The following is a 19662-nucleotide window of genomic DNA, read 5'->3' on the forward strand; positions in this document are numbered from 1 at the left end:
CACGACTGGGGATTACATAAAATGATGCACTCATGACGGCGATAGTTTATGTAATGCCTAGGGCAGCTTAATTCGTGGTAATATCGACAACAAATATTCTGGACAACTCGAGAAAATGACTCAAATGAGCTTTAAGCTTTAATGTATGAATTCTATTTATCATGAAATAGGTGACCTAAAACGTAAATTAATTGAGCATTTTTGTTTATCTCCAAACCAAGATAGACATAGTATTGAAAACCTTATTCGTCGCTCGAAGGTCTCTTCCAAATTTTCCCATAAAACTCACAATTGGGAAAGTAGTCACAGATTAGTATTTAAGAACACTAAAGTTATTTTAAGTTACTATCCAATATAACCATCAAACAACTAATACAACGAATTACATTGCATTTGTTTTTAAAAGCCAAAGAAAATATGTTCATTTATAGATGTTTCGGTGGACAATCACATGTGACATACAAACAAAAATAATTGCCTATATGCATATTTTCGTTCAGAATCTGATGTATACAATTGTAGAAAGTAGGTTAAATGTTAATTGAGGATATAAACCGTGCCAAATCTTATTTTATATCCGGTTTGTTGTTGACGCATGATTGGGTAATAAATAAACCAGCTGGTCTCAGTTATAACTACATAAAATGTTTAAATTATTACCATACTGCAGTATCTTTTAGCCAAGAATCTTAAATATGGAAATATAAAAATTAAAACATTCAAACAATTCAAAGCATGAATTAAACTTATCCTTCGGAATGTTACAGTGCTTTGTACTAACTTTTCACTGTAAAAAAGTTTTGTTTTTCCTTTAACTCATAGTTATCTAGATTTGTAGAGTACAGCTTTTACTTATAGTGTACGGCTTGTGTATATTAACATTGATAAATTGTAACTTAACATAAACGCGTTGATGTCTTTTACTTAACGAATTTTGACAACGTTTTCAAAAACTTAAATTACATTTCATAGCTTTTTTATGTTTCATTTACCATCGAATAAAATGTTTTGATTTTCAATTATTATTATTTAAACCATTAACACTACAATTAACATGTTACTATGTTATAAAATCTAGAGCTCCTGTTGTTTTTTTCTTGTAAATTATAATTAGATCTTAAAAGTTTTGCGTTAAAAAAATAAAACTGTCTTAATAGGGGCGAATGAAATATCCTTTACTTGATCTTTCAGATGAACTAGTCTCCAGCTCTTTAGCTAGAGACGCTTTCGTCAGACTTAGAGGTAAGCTGTACTAATTGTTACGCTTATGGACATAATAGATAACAATAGCAAATCGCTTTTACATATTTACGTAACAAACCTAAAATATTTCTGTTAAATATGCACATGAACAATTATAAAACTACCGTAATTCGTATCATTAAAATGTTTCATCCTTAATTACTATTTTCTTAATCAGAAGCACATATTTCTAAACTAACTTTCGCCCGCGACTCCGTTTGCGTGGAATTAAAAAACAAAAATAAGTAGCCTATGTGTTCTTGCATACTCTACATCTATGCCAAATTTCATTGAAATCCGTTCGGCCATTTAGGTTACAAACATCCATCCATCCATCCCTACATCCATCTAAACATTCGCAATTATAATATTAGTAAGATTGTAAACTCCTACAAAAAGAGCTAATTGAATATTTGCTCGTTTTATTTATGTAGGAGCTTTAGATATTAACCAATCTCTTTGTTTACCGTTAACGTAACCAGCTATAGTGACGCAGCAACCCAAAGCGGGCTTTTGCCTACGACAATAACAGTAAACATACTTGGCTTAATATCGTAATTCCCAGTCGTAAAAACTAAGGATTAACAATGCACTAGTCCGGTTCTGTCAAGCCCTTAATATCTACGTCATCCACGCTCTCTCATCTATACTAATATAATAAAGCGTAAACACACAGTTCTTTGTTGCCTAAGATGTCAGCAATCACAGCAAATTTTCGGATAATTCTTTAAAAAAAAAGGCCTACACTTACGTCACGCTTTAGGTTATATATTTTCACGCCGTTAAACTTAGGGGTAAATATTTTGGATAAAAACCCTAATGTGGGAAAGAGACCATAAGTTGTTGCCAACATCAAGGAAGCAAGGTTGCCAAGGTTTGTCATGTCATGTCATTTTGACATTTGCAATTGATAATTTGACAAATGTGAACAATAAAGTGATTTTTTTAATTTTATGCGGATGAAGTCGCATGGGATTAGCTAGTTATACATACATATAAAAACAAGCAAGAACAATGTTACGTATTTAATTAATTATAACTGTAATGTTCGGTTTTACTAAGTACCACAAGTTCCTGTAAACAATGATTAATTAGAAGACGCATTAAGAATACCAAAATAAGGACAAATATTAAACAATAGACAAGAATACACTTGGGCTAATACAATGTGTGTAACAATCGTGTATTTTAACAGGAAAAGGTGAATAGCGTCAGAAAAATTACCCACAAGTTACAAGTAAACGATATGTATCACTTATTTTAAATAGATTAACTGTTAAAAAAATAGCCTAGATAGTCACGTATATTAAATAAATATCAATAAAATAATAATAACAAGAACAAACCGCAGGCAACCTTATTGTCTGAGGTATACTCACTCCTAATAAACGGTATGCTCGAGTCCTATTTAGATACCACCGAGCAATAAAAATAGCAAAAAAACATTTGCGTCTTTTAGCCAAATTATTAAGGTTGAATTTAAAAAAAAAACGAAAATAAATAGCCTGTGTGTCCTTCAGACTATCTACATCTAACAAATATCCATCCATTTAAACTTTTGCATGTATAATATTAGTAAGATGGGACTTCTAAATATTTACCAGAAAGCTAGACCTATTTTAAAGGAATTCAAATGAACTATTTTTTTTGTTGGAAGACGTATAGTTATATGTTAAAGATAAGTTGAAAAAGATGGTAAGTCATTGTGCTACGGAGACAAGAAAAGCCATATCTAAGGGAAGTACCGCCACGCGGAATCTGTGATTTCTTACTGACGTTTTCAAATTATATTCTTATCTAGATAAAATCTATCACAAGACCGTGGGAACTTTTATTACCAAGTTGAATAAGATATAAGTTTTAGTATAATATATTTCTATTAGTCAAATGTTACCAGTTAAATGTTTTTATTTTGCATCCGATTTGCATTTACAATTAAAATCAACTTATTGTTAAATTTTTAGTATAGATTTTTTTTATTCATGATGTACTACATAAAGAGAAAATATCGAAAAAGAGAAAATTGTGAAGAAGTAAAAGAAGTGGGAACGACGACTTAAAGTCGTATTTTATAATTAAAAAGAATATCTTTGGACCAATCTCAAAGCTACAACAAAGTATTGAATGGATACTACTTACACTTACGCTCAAAAAATAAAACGGGGAATCAGACATAAACCCAATACTCATAGAAGTATACACGTCTACGGTTAAATACGTCGGATGTTACACATGTCACAATACTAGTTTTGTCATGTGGTTGTACCCACCTGGATCAAAATTAAATAAACTGAAGATTGCTAACACGTTTTTTAACTCCAGAAACTTTAATGGAGGTTGTTTAAAAAAAAAATGGTGTTAAACATGCAAGATTCTAATCGATTACTAAGTTTTGAGATTCACATATTGACAGAAACAAACTTTTTAACTCCGTTTTTGAATCCGATATTAATTAAAATACACTTAAAGTAAGAAGTTAAACAATTATTACATGTAAGTATTTAATTATTTTAATTAATCTATAAACAATAACGAGCACCTTTAAGAACAACTAGCTGTTCCCGTACGGGTTCATCCGCATGAAACTTTCATTACATTGTTTACATTTGTCAAATTATCAATAGCAAATGTCAAAGTAACATGATATGACAAACCTTGGCAATCTTCCTTCCTTGATGTTGGCAGCAACATATGCTCTCTTCCCCACATTAGGGTTTTATCCAAAATATTTCACACAAGTTCAATAACGTGAAAATATATAGCCTATAGCGTGCCCTAAGTGTAGGGATTTTTAGTAAAAAAAGAATTATTCAAAAATATGCTGTAATTGCTGACATCTTAGGCAACAAAGAAGTGTGTGTTTACGCTTTATTATAATAGTATAAATACACCGAAGTGCGCGATTTTAGAGTCAATATAAAAGATATTTTAGCGCTAAGAACAAACATGCAAACTCTGATATTTATACGTATCAATCCATAGTTGTAACGCTTCGTGACGTACAAATCGTTTATTCGTGCATCAATCTCGATGTGTGGTGAACCTCAGTCTGCGGGAATCCCGCGCTGAGAGTCGACGGTTTAAAATAATTTGTTTTTAATATAAATTGGCAGTATTTTGCTAAAACTTGTATATACCAGTGGTAGCAGTAAGAAAGAAGAAAAATTTAGGTTTGTTTACAATCTTATTAATGTTATTTACTTGTTGTAGTCTGTATTTCTTATTTTATTGTATTGTTTTAAAAAGATCGCTATGTAATTCTGTGTATCAGCATATGACTAAAGATAATGATACCGCATATCGGTTTTTTTTTCCTCACATTCAACATAAGGAATTATTTACTCAAGATACTGTTTTAGTAACAAATATATTAAGTTTGTAGGTTAGATATAATCGCGCAGTTTAAGATGGCTCCTACATTTACATGTAAAGTACTTATAAATGAAAGGTTATAAGTAAACATATAATAAACCTTCTCATAAATACAGACAAAACTCTTTGTTTAGCAAACGATTTTTTATTGCATATTTATATAGCAAAATCGTTCTTCATTTTTTAAATATCAACGTCACACAAGACGACATTAAAGTTAAAATTTAAATAAATGTATTTTAAAATCCCAATACTTGTTTTTAAAATATTCCATAACAGGTTGACACAATAAATACAAAACTAGTTAAAACCTGAATGTTAGGAGAGGTAACGAACCTTAGCGTTGGATTTAGCGTCATTCTATTAGCTTTTTTTTTCCTTGTAACACCACATTTTTTTAATTGTTTACTCGCGAAACCGAAGACTTCTTTAATGTGTAATTTACTTAATTAAAATTCTGCATATCTACAACACGTTTATATGAGCAATTGATTATAGCATAAATTGGATTCTTGATTATATGTGATTTTAAAATGCCAACAAATTTAAATAAAGCAATATAAGCTTTTTTTATTGGAAATATACATATATATCTTAGCAACATATATTTTATTATAGTTCACTAGCTGTTACTCGCTAGTTCGCCTGCGTGAAATTAAAACAATAATAAATGGCCTATGTTACTCACCAATAACATAGCTCTCTAATGGTGAAACTATTTTTTAAATCAGCCTAGTAGTTTTTGAGTTACATTTTAATACAGGCAAAAATACAAACATCTATTCTTTATATTTAAACACATGTACTATGTAAAATTTACTAAATGCATTTTATTTTTCAGGTTTAATCTAAACTATTTTATTTATTAAAAAGGCCTAAAAATGGGCATTAAAAATATTTCGGTGCTATTTATATTAGCAACATTGTCCTGGGCTTTGAATTGTCAAAACGTATCAGGTGAGACAATGTTTAATATTTTTTAATCAAAAAAGCTTAACAAACCAAATACCCAATTCCACTAAATGTGTATTTTGATATAACAAGTGGTTTTAGCTATACGCTATTTTAGCAGACGTTATTTACTTTCCAGATTCTGGAAATAGTAAAGTAGTGATGTGTTTTATGACCACTTGGTCTATATATCGCTCAGAAGACGCCAAATTCAAGATATCTGATATTGACACATCACTATGTACTCACGTCGTGTATGCGTTCTCTGGTTATGATGACAATAGGTATACAGTCAAGAGTCTTGGTAAGTTCTACTCTAAAGGTAAACTGACCACTCCTCGTGTAATATTACATTACAAAGTGAACGTTTATCGTATGTAATGTTACTCAAGAAGTACAATTATGAAGATTTTCAGTGTAATGTTACACCATGTAACATAAGAACGCACTCTTAGACCATCAATTTAATTGCTTGGTGACACTCCATTTGTAAATGAGAACAGTGTCTATTTAATCTTTTTTCCGGGATATGTTTTCTGTCCAACTAACTGAAGGATAATATTTCGCGTCATGTTATGTACAGGCATGTTCACTTATAACCTCAGGGTTTTCGACTCTACCGATTTTAACGCGTGACCTTTTATTCGAATCTTTTACTTCCCTTTCATAGTTTACATGTATGTCACAGAGTAGTTTTTTTTTTTAAATTGCTATAATTTAAGATTGTTTTTAAAAATATTCTAATCTGTTGATCCCTTAAACTTTGGATTTCTTCATATATGAATTCGCCATACAAACGACGCATAATGTTTCTGGGGTATAAGGACTTCTTTATTGATTAAAATTTCAGATCCCGGTCTCGACAGAGATGGTAAATATGAGAACGCAGGCTACAAAGCCATGGCAGCTTTAAAGGAACAAAATCCTAACTTGAAAGTGCTTCTCTCCATCGGAGGATGGAACGAAGGCTCCTTGAAATTCTCTAACTTGGCGTCGTCTGCTACCGCCAGAAAAACATTTATCAAAAGTGTACTTGAATTTCTTAAGTAAGTAATTTTCATACAAAGTGTCTAGTGACATAATAGATACTGAAACGACATTTAAATATGTGTTTTAAATGATATGGTAACGTTTAAACTGAAAATTCCATTACATTTTGTAACAGATTGTTACTGGCGTTAATGTAGCGAAGTGTTTAAGTTTCGTTTCAGTATTCTGCCGTTATCATGAGATTGGTTGATTCGATTTGGTAATAAAGGTAACGATTTAATATTATTATACCTGAAAAGAATCAAAGTCACTAATAAAAATTATACTATTCACAATTTTTAGACAAATTTTAAGCGTGTAATTGAGTAATCCATCCATCCATTTTATGTTAATTGATTATCGACCGTAAACAGCTGCGATAACATATCGAAAACTAAACAAATCATAACACCTGTAAATACAGAAAACTAAACGAAATTAGAACCCGGATGCTATTTATATACGTTATACTATTTATTCTTGCCTAGTACCTTAAAGCCTGTTACACACATTAAGTTTTATCTGAGAATTCTAATGGTGCAAATAAATTACAAAACTAGTAGCTGTTTATTTCACAGATTCACACACATTAGAGTTATCTGTAACCTGAGCGTGTGTAGCAGACTTAACCTATATACTTCGTTATCATTAAAGTAATATATAATTTCCAGTACCTATGGATTCGATGGTATAGACATGCATTGGAAGTTTCCTACGCAGAGAGACGGCCGACCAGATGACAAAGATAATTGTGTTACGTTAATGAAAGTAAGTTCTTTTTGTTTATCAAATAAACAAATTAATACTGAAACGAAATATATGATAACGTATTAAATCATAGTCACTTAATTATTGAAAGACATGCGTCTGATTGTAAGCGGCGCTAACGAAACTAAGGGCCTGTCCCACCACTGGCTAATAAAATGACGTCACTGTCAGATAAGGTAACAAAAACACGTTGGATTATCAGACAATTTAAAATTTGGTGGGACAGGCTCTAAGGGTTTAAGATTTTTTCATTGAGACGTTAGCGTGTAATTATTATGTAAAAGCTTCATTAAACCGCACTAAAGGACTAGCAACTTTGAAATATTTATTACATTGATGGCTAACTTCTTTTTTGTTTTAGGAAATAAAAGAAGCGTTTACACCAGCCAGATACATTCTGGCAATGTCGCTCGGTGCACAGTACTACGTGATGGAAGCCGCTTATTCTTTGCCCAAGCTAAATGACTACGTGGATTATTTTATCACACTGGCATATGATTACCATGGCGTGTGGGATGGAGTAGTTAACGCTAACGCCCCCCTCAATAGTTTGAATAAAGACGATGTCTTTAGTGTTGTAAGTATTTTTCTGTCACAGATTTTACATACTTGTCCACATTTAAAACTTGCTTAATTTGGTAACAGTACATCTGGCACAGTAAAACTTTTTTTTTATTGGAGAATAATATTGAATACTTGAAAATAACAAACTATTATGTCTATATTAATTATTGTACGTTATGTACTTTTTTTAAAGATTGCAACTGTTAAATTATTTAACAGTGTGTAATTTTTTACATTTTATAAGCATACATGCAGGTACAATATATAATACATTATTTTTTATTTATAGGAAAACACACTAAGATACCTGATGTACCAAGGAGTCAGTCCGTGGAAAGTGTTATTAGGGTTGCCTCTCTTCGGTCGCACATTCATCCTAGAGAATGCTGATACTGACGTGATTGAATTTGGTAGCACGCCTGTAAAAAGCGAAGGATTTGATGGACCTTATACAAGAGAACGTGGTTTTATAGGTTATAATGAGGTAAAAAAACATTTATAAATAAACTTGCTTCGATCACGACTTTGTAAGATTAAAAAAGTTATACTGAATAATGTAATCTATATCTCAAATCTTTTACAAAACCATTTAGTCGTTTTATACACTCAAGAGCATTGAATTCGGTTCACTTAAAACAAAAATATAGATTATTACTACCGTAAACTAAGAATACTAGCTTAACGAAATAAACGGTGTTTAATGATTAAAATTAGAGATTTTTAGGTTTTTTAAGTGACCCCAAATTTATGCTCTTAAGTGTAGTTACGGACAAACACTCCTCTATCCAACCTTTTGAATTTATAATTTATAAAGGCAATGGAAATTCGTGGCTATATTTAATTTGACAATATTTTTAATGCCAGATCTGTATGGAGCTTAAAAAGAACGATTATAACTGGACTCGTCTTTGGCACGAAAAAACAGCGACACCGTATCTACGCAATGGAGAAAAGGTCATCACCTACGATAATGCGAGATCTCTAGCTGCTAAAGTAAAGTTAGTATTACAGCATTCTTAGTCAGATAAAACAACAACAAAGCAGTGGAGGTTTTAAAAAAAAATATGCGTAGCATTTTGTCCTCAGTGGAATAATTTTAATGTAGATTTTCGGTCTTATGCAATTGAAAATCGACTTTTAGTGAATCATATTTAGACGTCATTATAGGTTATTGTAAACTGAATAGAGATGGTATCACATAACGTAGCTTTCTAACGGTAAAAGAATTTTTGAAATCGGTAGAAGTAGTAGTTGAGTTATTTCAATACATACAAAAATACAAACGTTTCCTTTTTATAATATCAGATGTATGAATGTACTAACTTGATATGACAATGTTTCAGAAAAGCAATGGAATTCAACCTTGGAGGTGTGATGGTTTACTCCATAGATACTGACGACTTCAAGGGTTTGTGTGACAGAGAGCCTGACTACGTTTCACTATCGTTTAAAGGATTACACAATTTCGTAGAAAAGTTCAATCGTATCGCCAGTAATCCTGTACTACAAAAAGTACTCAAGAATCTTAATCTACCCGACGGTGAGTTTTTATTACCAACGACAGTCTTTTTTTATCTCATCTATTTTGTTAAATTTTACTAATACATCGATAGACTATGTTTAGTCAAGGCGGAGGCATAGCTTTTTTCAGCAGCTTATTTCACTTTTCATCTCAAATAAAAAGATGGGAAGAAAAATTGGTTATCATGATGAGACACATAGGCATCGCATCTATAATATCAGTTGTCTTGCTAGTTTGCCACCTATGTAATAAAAAAAGTCATGTGTGATAAAAGATAACGGGATCAGCTTGTATATAATACGATAAATAATAAGAACTCAATGAGATATTGTAATAAGTACTAATTATTTTTGTCCTTTTAGCGCAAAAGCTGAGCAGTTTGAGCAAATCTACAGAGATCGCGCACAAGAACCATCTCTGGACAACGGAGTCGAGTCCGAATTATCCACTACTTCGTGCTATAGTCGACTCATTAACTCTTGCCACTGAAGAGAAGATCGTGATGACAGATATGGTCACTCTTATTAACGAGAAACCACCAAAACAAAAACCTGGCAATATTGGGGTTACAACTAACAGTCTATTCACAGTTGTCTGTTATTTCTGCTTCATTTAAATGTAACTGTAATTTACAGTTTAATCCAAATAGTAATAGAAGAATATCAATAGAATATTATGAAAACTCTTGCGAAAGTACGAGTACAGTCACGTTCGTTGGCAGTATTCCAACTATCAAGTGTTTGAATACTTTAAAACAAAGAATGTTTTAAGTTCGTCTACAGGTAATTGGCAATTTTTCTTTAATTTGAATACCGCAAACGAACGACGTTGTACATTATGACTGTAACGGCAACAACATGCCATTTTATATATTATAGTTTAATTTTTTAACTTTAATAATATTTGTATTTATGATCACAATATCAATTGCCTATACGTCGTTAAATAAATAAACAATTTAAAACCCGTATAATTGATTTTATTTCTTTCATCCTAGACATTCCAATCATAATTCAAATTTTACTCAGAGAAAAAATAGAATACATTTTTGAATTTCGAATTGAATGATTTAAACTTTTCCTATACAAAGAAAAACATGTCAAGATGTAATCTACTGGGACTATTTTACAAATTCTTTAAATTATTTACATAAAGTTCAACGGAATGGTTTTGTACACTGTGGGAGTAAAAGCGGTTGATTGACAGAAGGCCTTGCATTTTTGTAAGGACCGACAAAACTGTCACGCTAGCGTGTTGGTGTAAAAACTGGGAGCCTAGCACAAAAACTTGCAGGAAAGTATTGGTAACGACTTCGACAATATTTTGTTAGCATTGCATAAACTATACCGACAAACATGCACACTGTTTTTACGATATTACAAATGTTTTTTGGTAAATTTAAATATAAAACCTATCTTGTGTTTTTATTTGCCTATTCAAAATATTTTTGTCTTCAAATTAATGGTGTTACTAAGAGAAGTGTACTTCTGCAGTAAACTTCATATTACATTTAGATATAGGACGTTATCAAATATTAAGAGCCAAGACGAAGCAATTACTCATATCTGAAATCCCTCCAATCTCACTTCGTTCTTCACATTTTAAAATATCAATGACAAATTTAATTATAAATTGTAACACAACATTTTGAATTTAACATTGTTTTATCTTGTGTTAACTGTGTTATTTTCCTTGTATAGTTAATTATTTGTTATGTACTGCTTCAATTAATCTATCATTTCAATAACAATAACAATAACAAACATCACTAATTAATTGACCATGGGTTCTTATCATTATTACCGAATGGACAATGTCAAATTAATTTAATCATACTTTATTAATATACTAGCGGTTTCCCGCGACTCCGTCCGCGTAAAAAAAAAACAAAAACAAACAGCCTATGTGTTCTTTCAGACTATCCTCTACGTCTATGCCAAATTTCATCAAGATCAGTTCAACTGTTTATTCTACAAACTAACAAACATCCATCCATCTAAACTTTCGCATTTATTAATATTAGTAAGATAGGTAAGGGTTTGGATGGATGGATGTTTGTTCTACATATCTCCAAACGGCTTAAAATACCTCGATTTGGCGCCGATGTACAACATATTATACAAAAAAAAACATGAGCTTCTTACTTTTTTTAACTACGCGCAGGAGAAGTCGCGGGCAAAAGCCAATCATTTCATAAAATAATTAAACAAGTATTAAAACCTCTCATTTGTTTATCTTTCAAAGCCTATTTAAGAATCTGCATTCAACAAAAATTGAAAACTTACATGTAATGAAAAAATGTAAAGATACAGAATCAGCTAAATGTCTGGTAAACAAAAAAAAAATCTGCTTAAACCATGGTCTGTGAATTCCACAATTTGCAGTGAGTAAAATACGAAACACCCTTATTAACATTTTTCGCGATATAATATTCACATATATGCATAAAATGTAATCAAGTCCGTCTTAATACAATACTGGATACGAACAAAATAGTATACGTGGATCTCGCGATGGAGAACGACGTCAAATTCAATGTTACATGTAATTTTAAAAATCTACACGATTAGTGTTCAAATAAAGTTTTTTCCTATTATAATAAGAAACAGACTGTTAATGTCATACGTTCACTACTAATAAAAGGTGAGTTTTTATACCTTTTATGAAATAAAAACTACAATGGTTTTTTTTAACCGTCGAAGGTTATTATTGCCATTGTTATTTTTATAAAATCGTTTTGTATGCGCTATTAAAATGTAATTTGCAATCAAAAGTTACTAAATGTTTTATAAATGTTTTGCTTATCTTTTCCAAAAAGTTTGAATGTTTTTGTTAAAACTGGCCAAAACATTGATTACCTTTTTTTCAATGGAACAGTGTTTTGTTTTGTTTTTTGTATTTAACATGTCGTAAAACAAGTGCTTATGTTATAAATTATACAACACTAGTTGTTCCCGTGCGACTTAATTCGCATGAAATTATGAAAATTGTTTTATTGATTTGTCAAATTCAATTGCAAATGTCAAAATCACATGACATGATGACAAAGTATGGGAATTTTGCTTCCTTGATGTTGGAAGCAACTTATAGTCTCTTTCCCACTAAGGGTTTTTATCCAAATATTTACCCCCTAAGTTCAATGGCGTGAAAATATATAGCCTAAAGCGTGACTTAAGTAAGCTTTTATTAAAAAGAGAATTATTCAAAAATATGTTGTAATTTCTGAAAGGCAACAAAGAAGTGTGTGTTTACGCTTTATTAAATATAATATAGACATACAGTATAGAAGTATAGATATACAGTAGAAGTCAATAAGGAATCTTTAAAATTGATCTGAAAATTGAAATAGACTGTATGTTTCCATGAGACCAAACTTTACTTTTAAAATAGTAATAGCCTGGATTGTTTAAAATTATTTGAGATCACACATAGGGTATTTTAGAGACATAAGATAGCAAATCCCAAGTTATCCAGTTTGCGTTTTATGGAAGGTACAAAACGAGTCTCACACTTCATGTTAAGTAATGCCAATTGCAAACATACAAGGAATGCAAAACCCGAGATAGATGTACAGGCTAGAGAATATGAAGATGGTATTATCTCTAAATATCTTATTTAATTTTACTTAGTTGCTTTTTATTAACACTTTATAACTTACATCACCTTATTTTCCCTTAGTAAACTTACACTATCGCCCTAATGATTGCCGAACTTCGGAAGACAATGGCACTTTAAGAAGAAATTTACGCGTAGAAATCAGTTTGTCGTGTCATTTGTAAATATTTCTTTATTTTCAGATCATTAAATGATTTAATAATTCTAGTCATATATCAAAATGAATACGAAAATCCTATTGCTGTTTGTCGTTTTAACGGCGTGTGTCCTACGATGTCAATCCACTGGTAAGTACTATTAAAAAACTGCAATTACATACGTAACGACTATTATACTCGTATGCTAGATACGTATACTTATTGAGATCCTCTAACCACTGACTGTTTAGGGAATGTATACACTGAGAAACTGGTGGTGTTCCATATTAAAAGCTACAATCATTTGAATATTTTGAAACGAGACGCGGAACAAAAATTAATACAACTTTTAATTGTACCTGAAAAAAATGTCGGTTAGTGAAACACGACTAGTTTTTTTTATCCCTTCATTAACATTACTTACTACTATTTAATTAGTTTTTTTAAGGAAGAGGCGAAGTTTGTCTTGTTGCAATGAACAAGGCAATTTTTATGTGGAACACCGCGTATTTCCGCAACTGTACATCCCTTAATTAGCTTCGGGCACCAATGTTTTTGTTTCTCACATTGAAAAATGTATAGCTATCTCCCTTTATCTTATCTCTTTTCTATCTTCTCTTTCATATAACGAAATGTTCTAAGGGTCATCTTATTGAATCGATTCTTATGCAATGATATTAGTAGAGGGGCTATTAGATAATGTTTTGGATAACTGGCTGGCGATATACTCAATACGAGTTAGCTATTTTTTTCTTTTTCACATTACTTTATGATTTGTCTTATGTTAACAGAGTTGGTGATATGATTCGCAGAACTGACAGCTACGCTAAATTGGTTTTAATTTTTTCCCCCGATAACCGGTTTCACTTTACCTCGGTGTTTACTGCTGTTTGATATCAGTATCACCTATAGATAGAATCGATTAAATTATTAACAAGAAATCTTTACTATTAGTTTGTATGGACCAATATTATGTTGTATTTTTATAAGCAAATGTTAAATTGTCTCATTGATGATATTCAACCAAGCCAATCTTTTAAAGTATAAATTTAATATGATTTTTTGGTACAACAATTCCAATGACAATGATTGATGTAAAGTTATGAACTTAAAAAAATTCTAACCAACTAGAGCCGGATTCAGTTGATAAATAAAAAATAAAACTCACACACACACAATTGTACACTAAGCAAACATTCCTAATTAGATGAAGATAACATCCTTGTATTTCAGAAATGTTATATGTATTTGCAGGACCAACACACGGCAAAGTAGTAATGTGTTACCTAGCAACTTGGGCAACGTACCGCGCAGGCGATGGCAAGTTCGACCTCAACGACCTGGATCCATCCCTGTGTACGCACGTTGTCTACATATTTGCTGGAATTGATGAAAATATGATGACAATTAAAAGTATCGGTAAGAAATACTATTACTATGTCAGAAGGTTTTATTCCAACTAAATCTATCCATACACATTAAAAGGATTAAGTTGCAGATGAGAATTTAAAACTTTGTGTCTTTTATTGTAATTGCTTCTAAAATTCATTGTAAATATCAAATTAAATCTAACACACTTTAAACAAGTAAACAAAATGTACTACGAGAGATATATTGTCGCTTCAACTTTAATAAGAATGACATTGCTTGATTTTACAGTCATTTAATACTAACAATCTTTGTTCAAACAAAAGCAACCGTATTGGATTAGAAATAGAACACAAAGTGCAGTGCTGACATAGTGATATGAATTTAATAATTATACACATTTGTTTTATAATTTTCCAGACAGTGCACTTGAAAAAGGTTACTCGAACGCTGGCTATCAGAGTCTTGCTAGACTCAAAGAAAGATTTCCGCATTTAAAAACAATATTGTCTGTCGGTGGATGGAACGAAGGCACAACGAAATATTCAAAGATGGCCGCAGATCCAAATTTCAGAGCGAAATTTATACAGAGTACGGTTGAATTCTTAAAGTAAGTTCTCAACTACCTACCAGTTAATATACTGTCGTCGTTTAGCCTGTAAATAGGTCCTATATGATATTCTACTTTCAGGTTGCACCAATTTGATGGATTGGACTTGCATTGGAAATATCCAGTTGTAAGAGATGATAAACCCGAGGACAGACCCAATTTCGTTTCATTAGTAAAGGTATGTAATATCTAATATTATAAATGCGAAAGTTTAGATGTTTGTTAGAGTTTGTAGCCTAAACGGCTGAACGGATCTCAATGAAATTTGGCATAGACGTAGAGCATAGTCTGGAAGAACACATAGCCTACTCGCTTTTGTTTTTTTTTAATTCCACGCGGACGGAGTCGGGGGCGAAAGCTAGTTTAGTTCTAAATACAACCGGAAAAACATATGAAAAACGATTGACGTCACATCTTTATTAAAGAAGCAGCAATAGCGCTAACAGACAGAATTATATTTGATTCATTAGTAAAATGTCAAGGTGATAATTTAAAGAAGTCATAACATAATTCTACACAAATTCAAGGACATTAAACTCAAATATTCATCAAAAATACGAGTTATTAAATACGTCATGGTATTTTGTTGGTTCATCGGATTTTATAAGAACTGATAGAAATTGGTAGACACGCAACAACAAATTCGATAAAATTCAAACAAGTCAAATCTTGATGAAAGAATTACCATAGTCAGTGAAGTAAATTTAAACATATCCTACCTCTATTATATTTTTTTATATTATTTATAACGTTTCAGGAGTTAAAAGCAGCCTTCACTCCTCACTCCCTCATCTTGACAGTAGCATTAGGAGCTACAAAATATACTCTAGATCTGTCATACGATCTTCCACAATTAGACAAATACATAGATTACTACAATGTACTTTGTTATGATTATCACGGCTCTTGGGAAGGAGTTATAGGGGTGAATGCAGCTCTTTATGGGGTTAATAATAATGATTTTGTTAATGTGGTAAGTTATTTCTTTTCAATTTTTCAGTTGAGAAATTTTACTAATTGGTCGATAAATACTTGGTCTTACAAATCAATTTTGTACTGACTTTTTAATGACCCAATAACATCAGATTTGTTCATTATTTTAAATATCTTACAAGCTTCTGTTGAACAATGAAAATAGTTATGCAATATAACATAAACAATATAAACTACATAAAGATGTGCTTAGGGTTTTAAAAAATTACGTTTTAGTTCGTAAAAAACTATATAACTCATCATTTTTCCGCAGGATTACACTCTTAAGTATTTACTCTCTCATCGAGTTACTCCGGGAAAAATAATCCTAGGTCTTGCTTTCTTCGGTCACGGTTACATCCTGAAGGATCCCACCATACCTAACATAGAGTTCGGTGTTACACCAATCACTTCGCAATCCTGGCAAGGGCCCTTGAGCAAAGAATCTGGCTTTATGGGTTACAATGAGGTAAGTACGATTTATTTGAATTTTAAATAAACAAAAATACCTAGGTAATATTCAACGAAACGATCAGATATTTGACCTTCAACATATGCCACAAAAACAAAACAATACACAATCAAAGATGGTCGAAATATTAAAAAATGTAAAGAGCAAAAAAGATGGCGTTGTAGAGACAACGCCATCTTTTTTATAAGTAGCGAAAACTTCTGCAACTATGATATTTATAAAATAGTATAATTTGCTACATCAGTCTCAATATTCTCTCTTAAATTGTTTTCTACCAGATTTGCTTGGAATTAAGTGATCCAAATTCTAAATGGGTACGCCACTGGGATGAAAAGACTGCAACGCCTTACCTACGCGACGGTGGACGCGTCATAACTTACGACAACCCAAGGTCGATTGCTCTTAAAGTCAAGTAAGTTTTTTATTTTATGCAGTATGGAATTATAGTATACTAGCTATTGCTCGCTACTTCGCCTGCGTGAAATTTAAAAATGTAGCCCCTGTTACTCACAGATAAATTACTTTCTAATGGTTAAAGAATTTTTGAAATCGGCCCATTAGTTTTTACGTGAATTGAATACATACATAAATCCAAATCTTTCCTCTTATATTAGTATAGATTGAAAAAAAGACTATAACAGGCTCTGTCTTTCATTACATTAAAACTTAATTAAACTTTACACAGTCGTTTCAAGTAAGTTTTCGGATTCGGTTTGTTTTTTTTTTAATTATCAATTAATTTTCAGGAAAGCTGTCGAATACAATCTGGGCGGTGTGATGGCATGGTCCGTGGACACTGACGACTTCAGAGGCCTCTGTGAAAAGGAAGCCGATTATGTATCCGTATCATATTCTACTCTTTGGGATTTCGCTCACAAGTACAACCGCATCGCCAACAACCCAGTGCTTGAAGGCATTCTAAAGAACCGAAATCTCCCAAGCGGTAAATCTTACTTATATTAAAAATACGAAAGTTTAGATGGATGGATGGATGTATGGATGTTAGTTAGAGTTTGTAGCCCAAGCGGTTGAACGGATCTCGATGAAATTTGGCATAGATGTAGAGGATAGTCTGGAAGAACACATAGGCTATTCACTTTTGTTTTTTTTTTAAATCCACGCGGACGAAGTCGCGGGCGATAGCTAGTAAATAATAAATGAATGCTTTGTTGTCACTCGCATACATTCAATGAGAATCATGGCAGCACTAGGTTGCTCTTGTCACAGAAGCCAAACCGTTACCCATTAGTGCATAACAAAATATTTAGTGCCTAAATAAATAAAACCAAAAAAAAATATCACAATTGAATTGAGCTTTTAAAAATGGATTAGACTTAAAACAAGAAAAATTGCATACATTTTTTTTGAGATGCAAATTTAAACTATTTTTATTTGAAAATGTTACTTAACACGTTGCCACTATTTAATGTAGGAAACAGTAGGTCTTAACTAGGACGTCAAGGTTTTTCTCAAACTCATTTAACCTATTGTTTCATTACAGCTGCCCATTTAGACCGACTGTCGGATACACCAAGCCAAAAAGACGTTGTCACAAAAAGTAAGAACCGAATCTGGTTATCGGAGTCGGAAACATCGAATTACGCACTGCTGCACACAATTGATGACGTCATGCATCTCGCGTTAGAAGAAAAAGGAATCAGCGATGAAATGATCAAACTATTGACAGATAAAGCAGATACTAGTGGTCAGAATGGTACAAGCGTTTATACAATGGTCTGTTATTTCTGTTTTATTTAATGAAGTTGACATGTCTAAGCATTTAGTGTGCCATGTGTAAAAAAATAGTATAGAAAGTTACTTAAATTAAGTAAATAATGCTTATAGATAAGAAATATGTATTTTTTTTAAATATTTTACTACCTGTGTTATCTTTTTTAATTAAATTAATTTTAAAATCCGTATTAAAATAGTATATTAAAATTAAAATACGTTTTGCTACGGTATAATACTGTAATGTTATTTTAAAAACATGCATTTGCTTAATAAACATCTTTTAAATAATACAATGGTATTTTTAGTTTTAAATTTTATTAATAACTGAGTATAAAATAATAAATCTTGGTTCACTGGTGAAATCATTATTTGTATATTTAGGTTATTGGGCTAAAGGAAATTGAGTGAAATTTGGTATGCAAATTCTGTGTGACCAGATTTCTTATGGCCAGTTTGAGATTCTGGCGCCGAATTGCATAATAATTAAAGTGAGTCAGTGTATTTATTGTCATGTTAAAATGGATAAATCAGATTTCTTTTGTTTTGGAATTAAAGGCACCTTTGAGTAAACTATCGTTGAACTGCAGTACGATTGTCGATTGTTTCGCAGCCAATTCAAGTGTTTAGTTGCACAACTACATAGTTATAGGCGACTGAACAGTTGTGCAATAGTTTAGTTTCAGGTGTGCGCACGCTCTTAATCATTAACGTCCTAAATAACAGAATACTTGATTTTAGAATAATATTGCTTGTTTAATAATATTTCTAACCACTATTTTACCGCGATAGTTTTTGTGCCATATGTGTTTATGAGAATAATGGAATCAAGAGAATTAAAGCTATAACCGTATGATCTCTCTGTACCCTTAACCATTAGTCTATCGATGCAGTTCATAGTGTATTAAAACTACAGAGCGTTCACTCTGTGTAGTGACATTTAATGCACAGATCAGTTATTAGATACGAAGAAAGGTTCCGGTTCATATATAAATCTCATTTTACATGTAAGATAGGAATTTCTTGAGAAAGTACTAACTTTTCTAAATTAACCGTAAAAATATAAACTGTTCTATAAAATGAGAAAAACCTCTAGGGTTTCTTTTCCATAGATAATGAAAGTAATTATAAAATGTTGCATATATTTAGGTAATAGAAACCAAATTCTCACCTAAAACATTTGTTGCAAAATAAAAAATAATTCAATACAATGACACTGACATCTAAACATACAAAATCTGAATTAAAATGTTCTATACGCATTTAGAAAGGGTAAATAAGAAAAAATGCAATGTAATCTACTGACTAA

The 19662-nt window shown here is 31.6% G+C and overlaps 2 protein-coding genes across 3 annotated transcripts; both read left to right on the plus strand.

The window, feature by feature from the left end:
• The first annotated feature begins 4257 nt into the window (after positions 1-4257).
• Positions 4258-10418, plus strand: LOC106101866 (probable chitinase 2). 2 transcript variants are annotated; one of them, XM_013281216.1, is made up of 10 exons: positions 4258-4412; positions 5456-5571; positions 5687-5869; positions 6416-6611; positions 7266-7362; positions 7724-7939; positions 8216-8410; positions 8791-8924; positions 9270-9466; positions 9811-10418. In XM_013281216.1, the coding sequence occupies exons 2-10, from the start codon at positions 5496-5498 to the stop codon at positions 10062-10064; spliced, it is 1548 nt and encodes a 515-aa protein (XP_013136670.1). In that variant the 5' UTR covers positions 4258-4412; positions 5456-5495; the 3' UTR covers positions 10065-10418. The 2 variants fall into 2 exon arrangements, with proteins under 2 accessions (XP_013136670.1, XP_013136672.1); XM_013281218.1 differs by having other exon boundaries at positions 5705-5869.
• Positions 10419-11938: 1520 nt separating this feature from the next.
• LOC106101868 (probable chitinase 2) lies at positions 11939-18646 on the plus strand. The gene is made up of 10 exons (XM_013281219.1): positions 11939-12091; positions 13246-13350; positions 14455-14619; positions 14989-15178; positions 15260-15356; positions 15936-16151; positions 16425-16619; positions 16901-17034; positions 17369-17565; positions 18124-18646. Exons 2-10 carry the CDS (start codon positions 13284-13286, stop codon positions 18378-18380), a joined length of 1518 nt encoding a protein of 505 aa, XP_013136673.1. The 5' UTR covers positions 11939-12091; positions 13246-13283; the 3' UTR covers positions 18381-18646.
• Positions 18647-19662: the final 1016 nt, after the last annotated feature.

This window comes from Papilio polytes, unplaced genomic scaffold, assembly GCF_000836215.1.
Source record: "Papilio polytes unplaced genomic scaffold, Ppol_1.0 DF823935.1, whole genome shotgun sequence".
In the NCBI taxonomy this organism is placed as follows: Eukaryota; Metazoa; Arthropoda; class Insecta; order Lepidoptera; family Papilionidae; genus Papilio; species Papilio polytes.

Coding starts and splice junctions, on each gene's coding strand:
- LOC106101866 (XM_013281216.1), top strand. CDS start 5,496: ATGGGCATTAAAAATATTTCGGTGCTATTTATATTAGCAACATTGTCC. Junction 8,411..8,790: donor GTTTTATAGGTTATAATGAG/GTAAAAAAACAT, acceptor TTTTAATGCCAG/ATCTGTATGGAGCTTAAAAA. Junction 8,925..9,269: donor TCTCTAGCTGCTAAAGTAAA/GTTAGTATTACA, acceptor ACAATGTTTCAG/AAAAGCAATGGAATTCAACC.
- LOC106101868 (XM_013281219.1), top strand. CDS start 13,284: ATGAATACGAAAATCCTATTGCTGTTTGTCGTTTTAACGGCGTGTGTC. Junction 16,152..16,424: donor ATAATGATTTTGTTAATGTG/GTAAGTTATTTC, acceptor ATTTTTCCGCAG/GATTACACTCTTAAGTATTT. Junction 17,566..18,123: donor GAACCGAAATCTCCCAAGCG/GTAAATCTTACT, acceptor GTTTCATTACAG/CTGCCCATTTAGACCGACTG.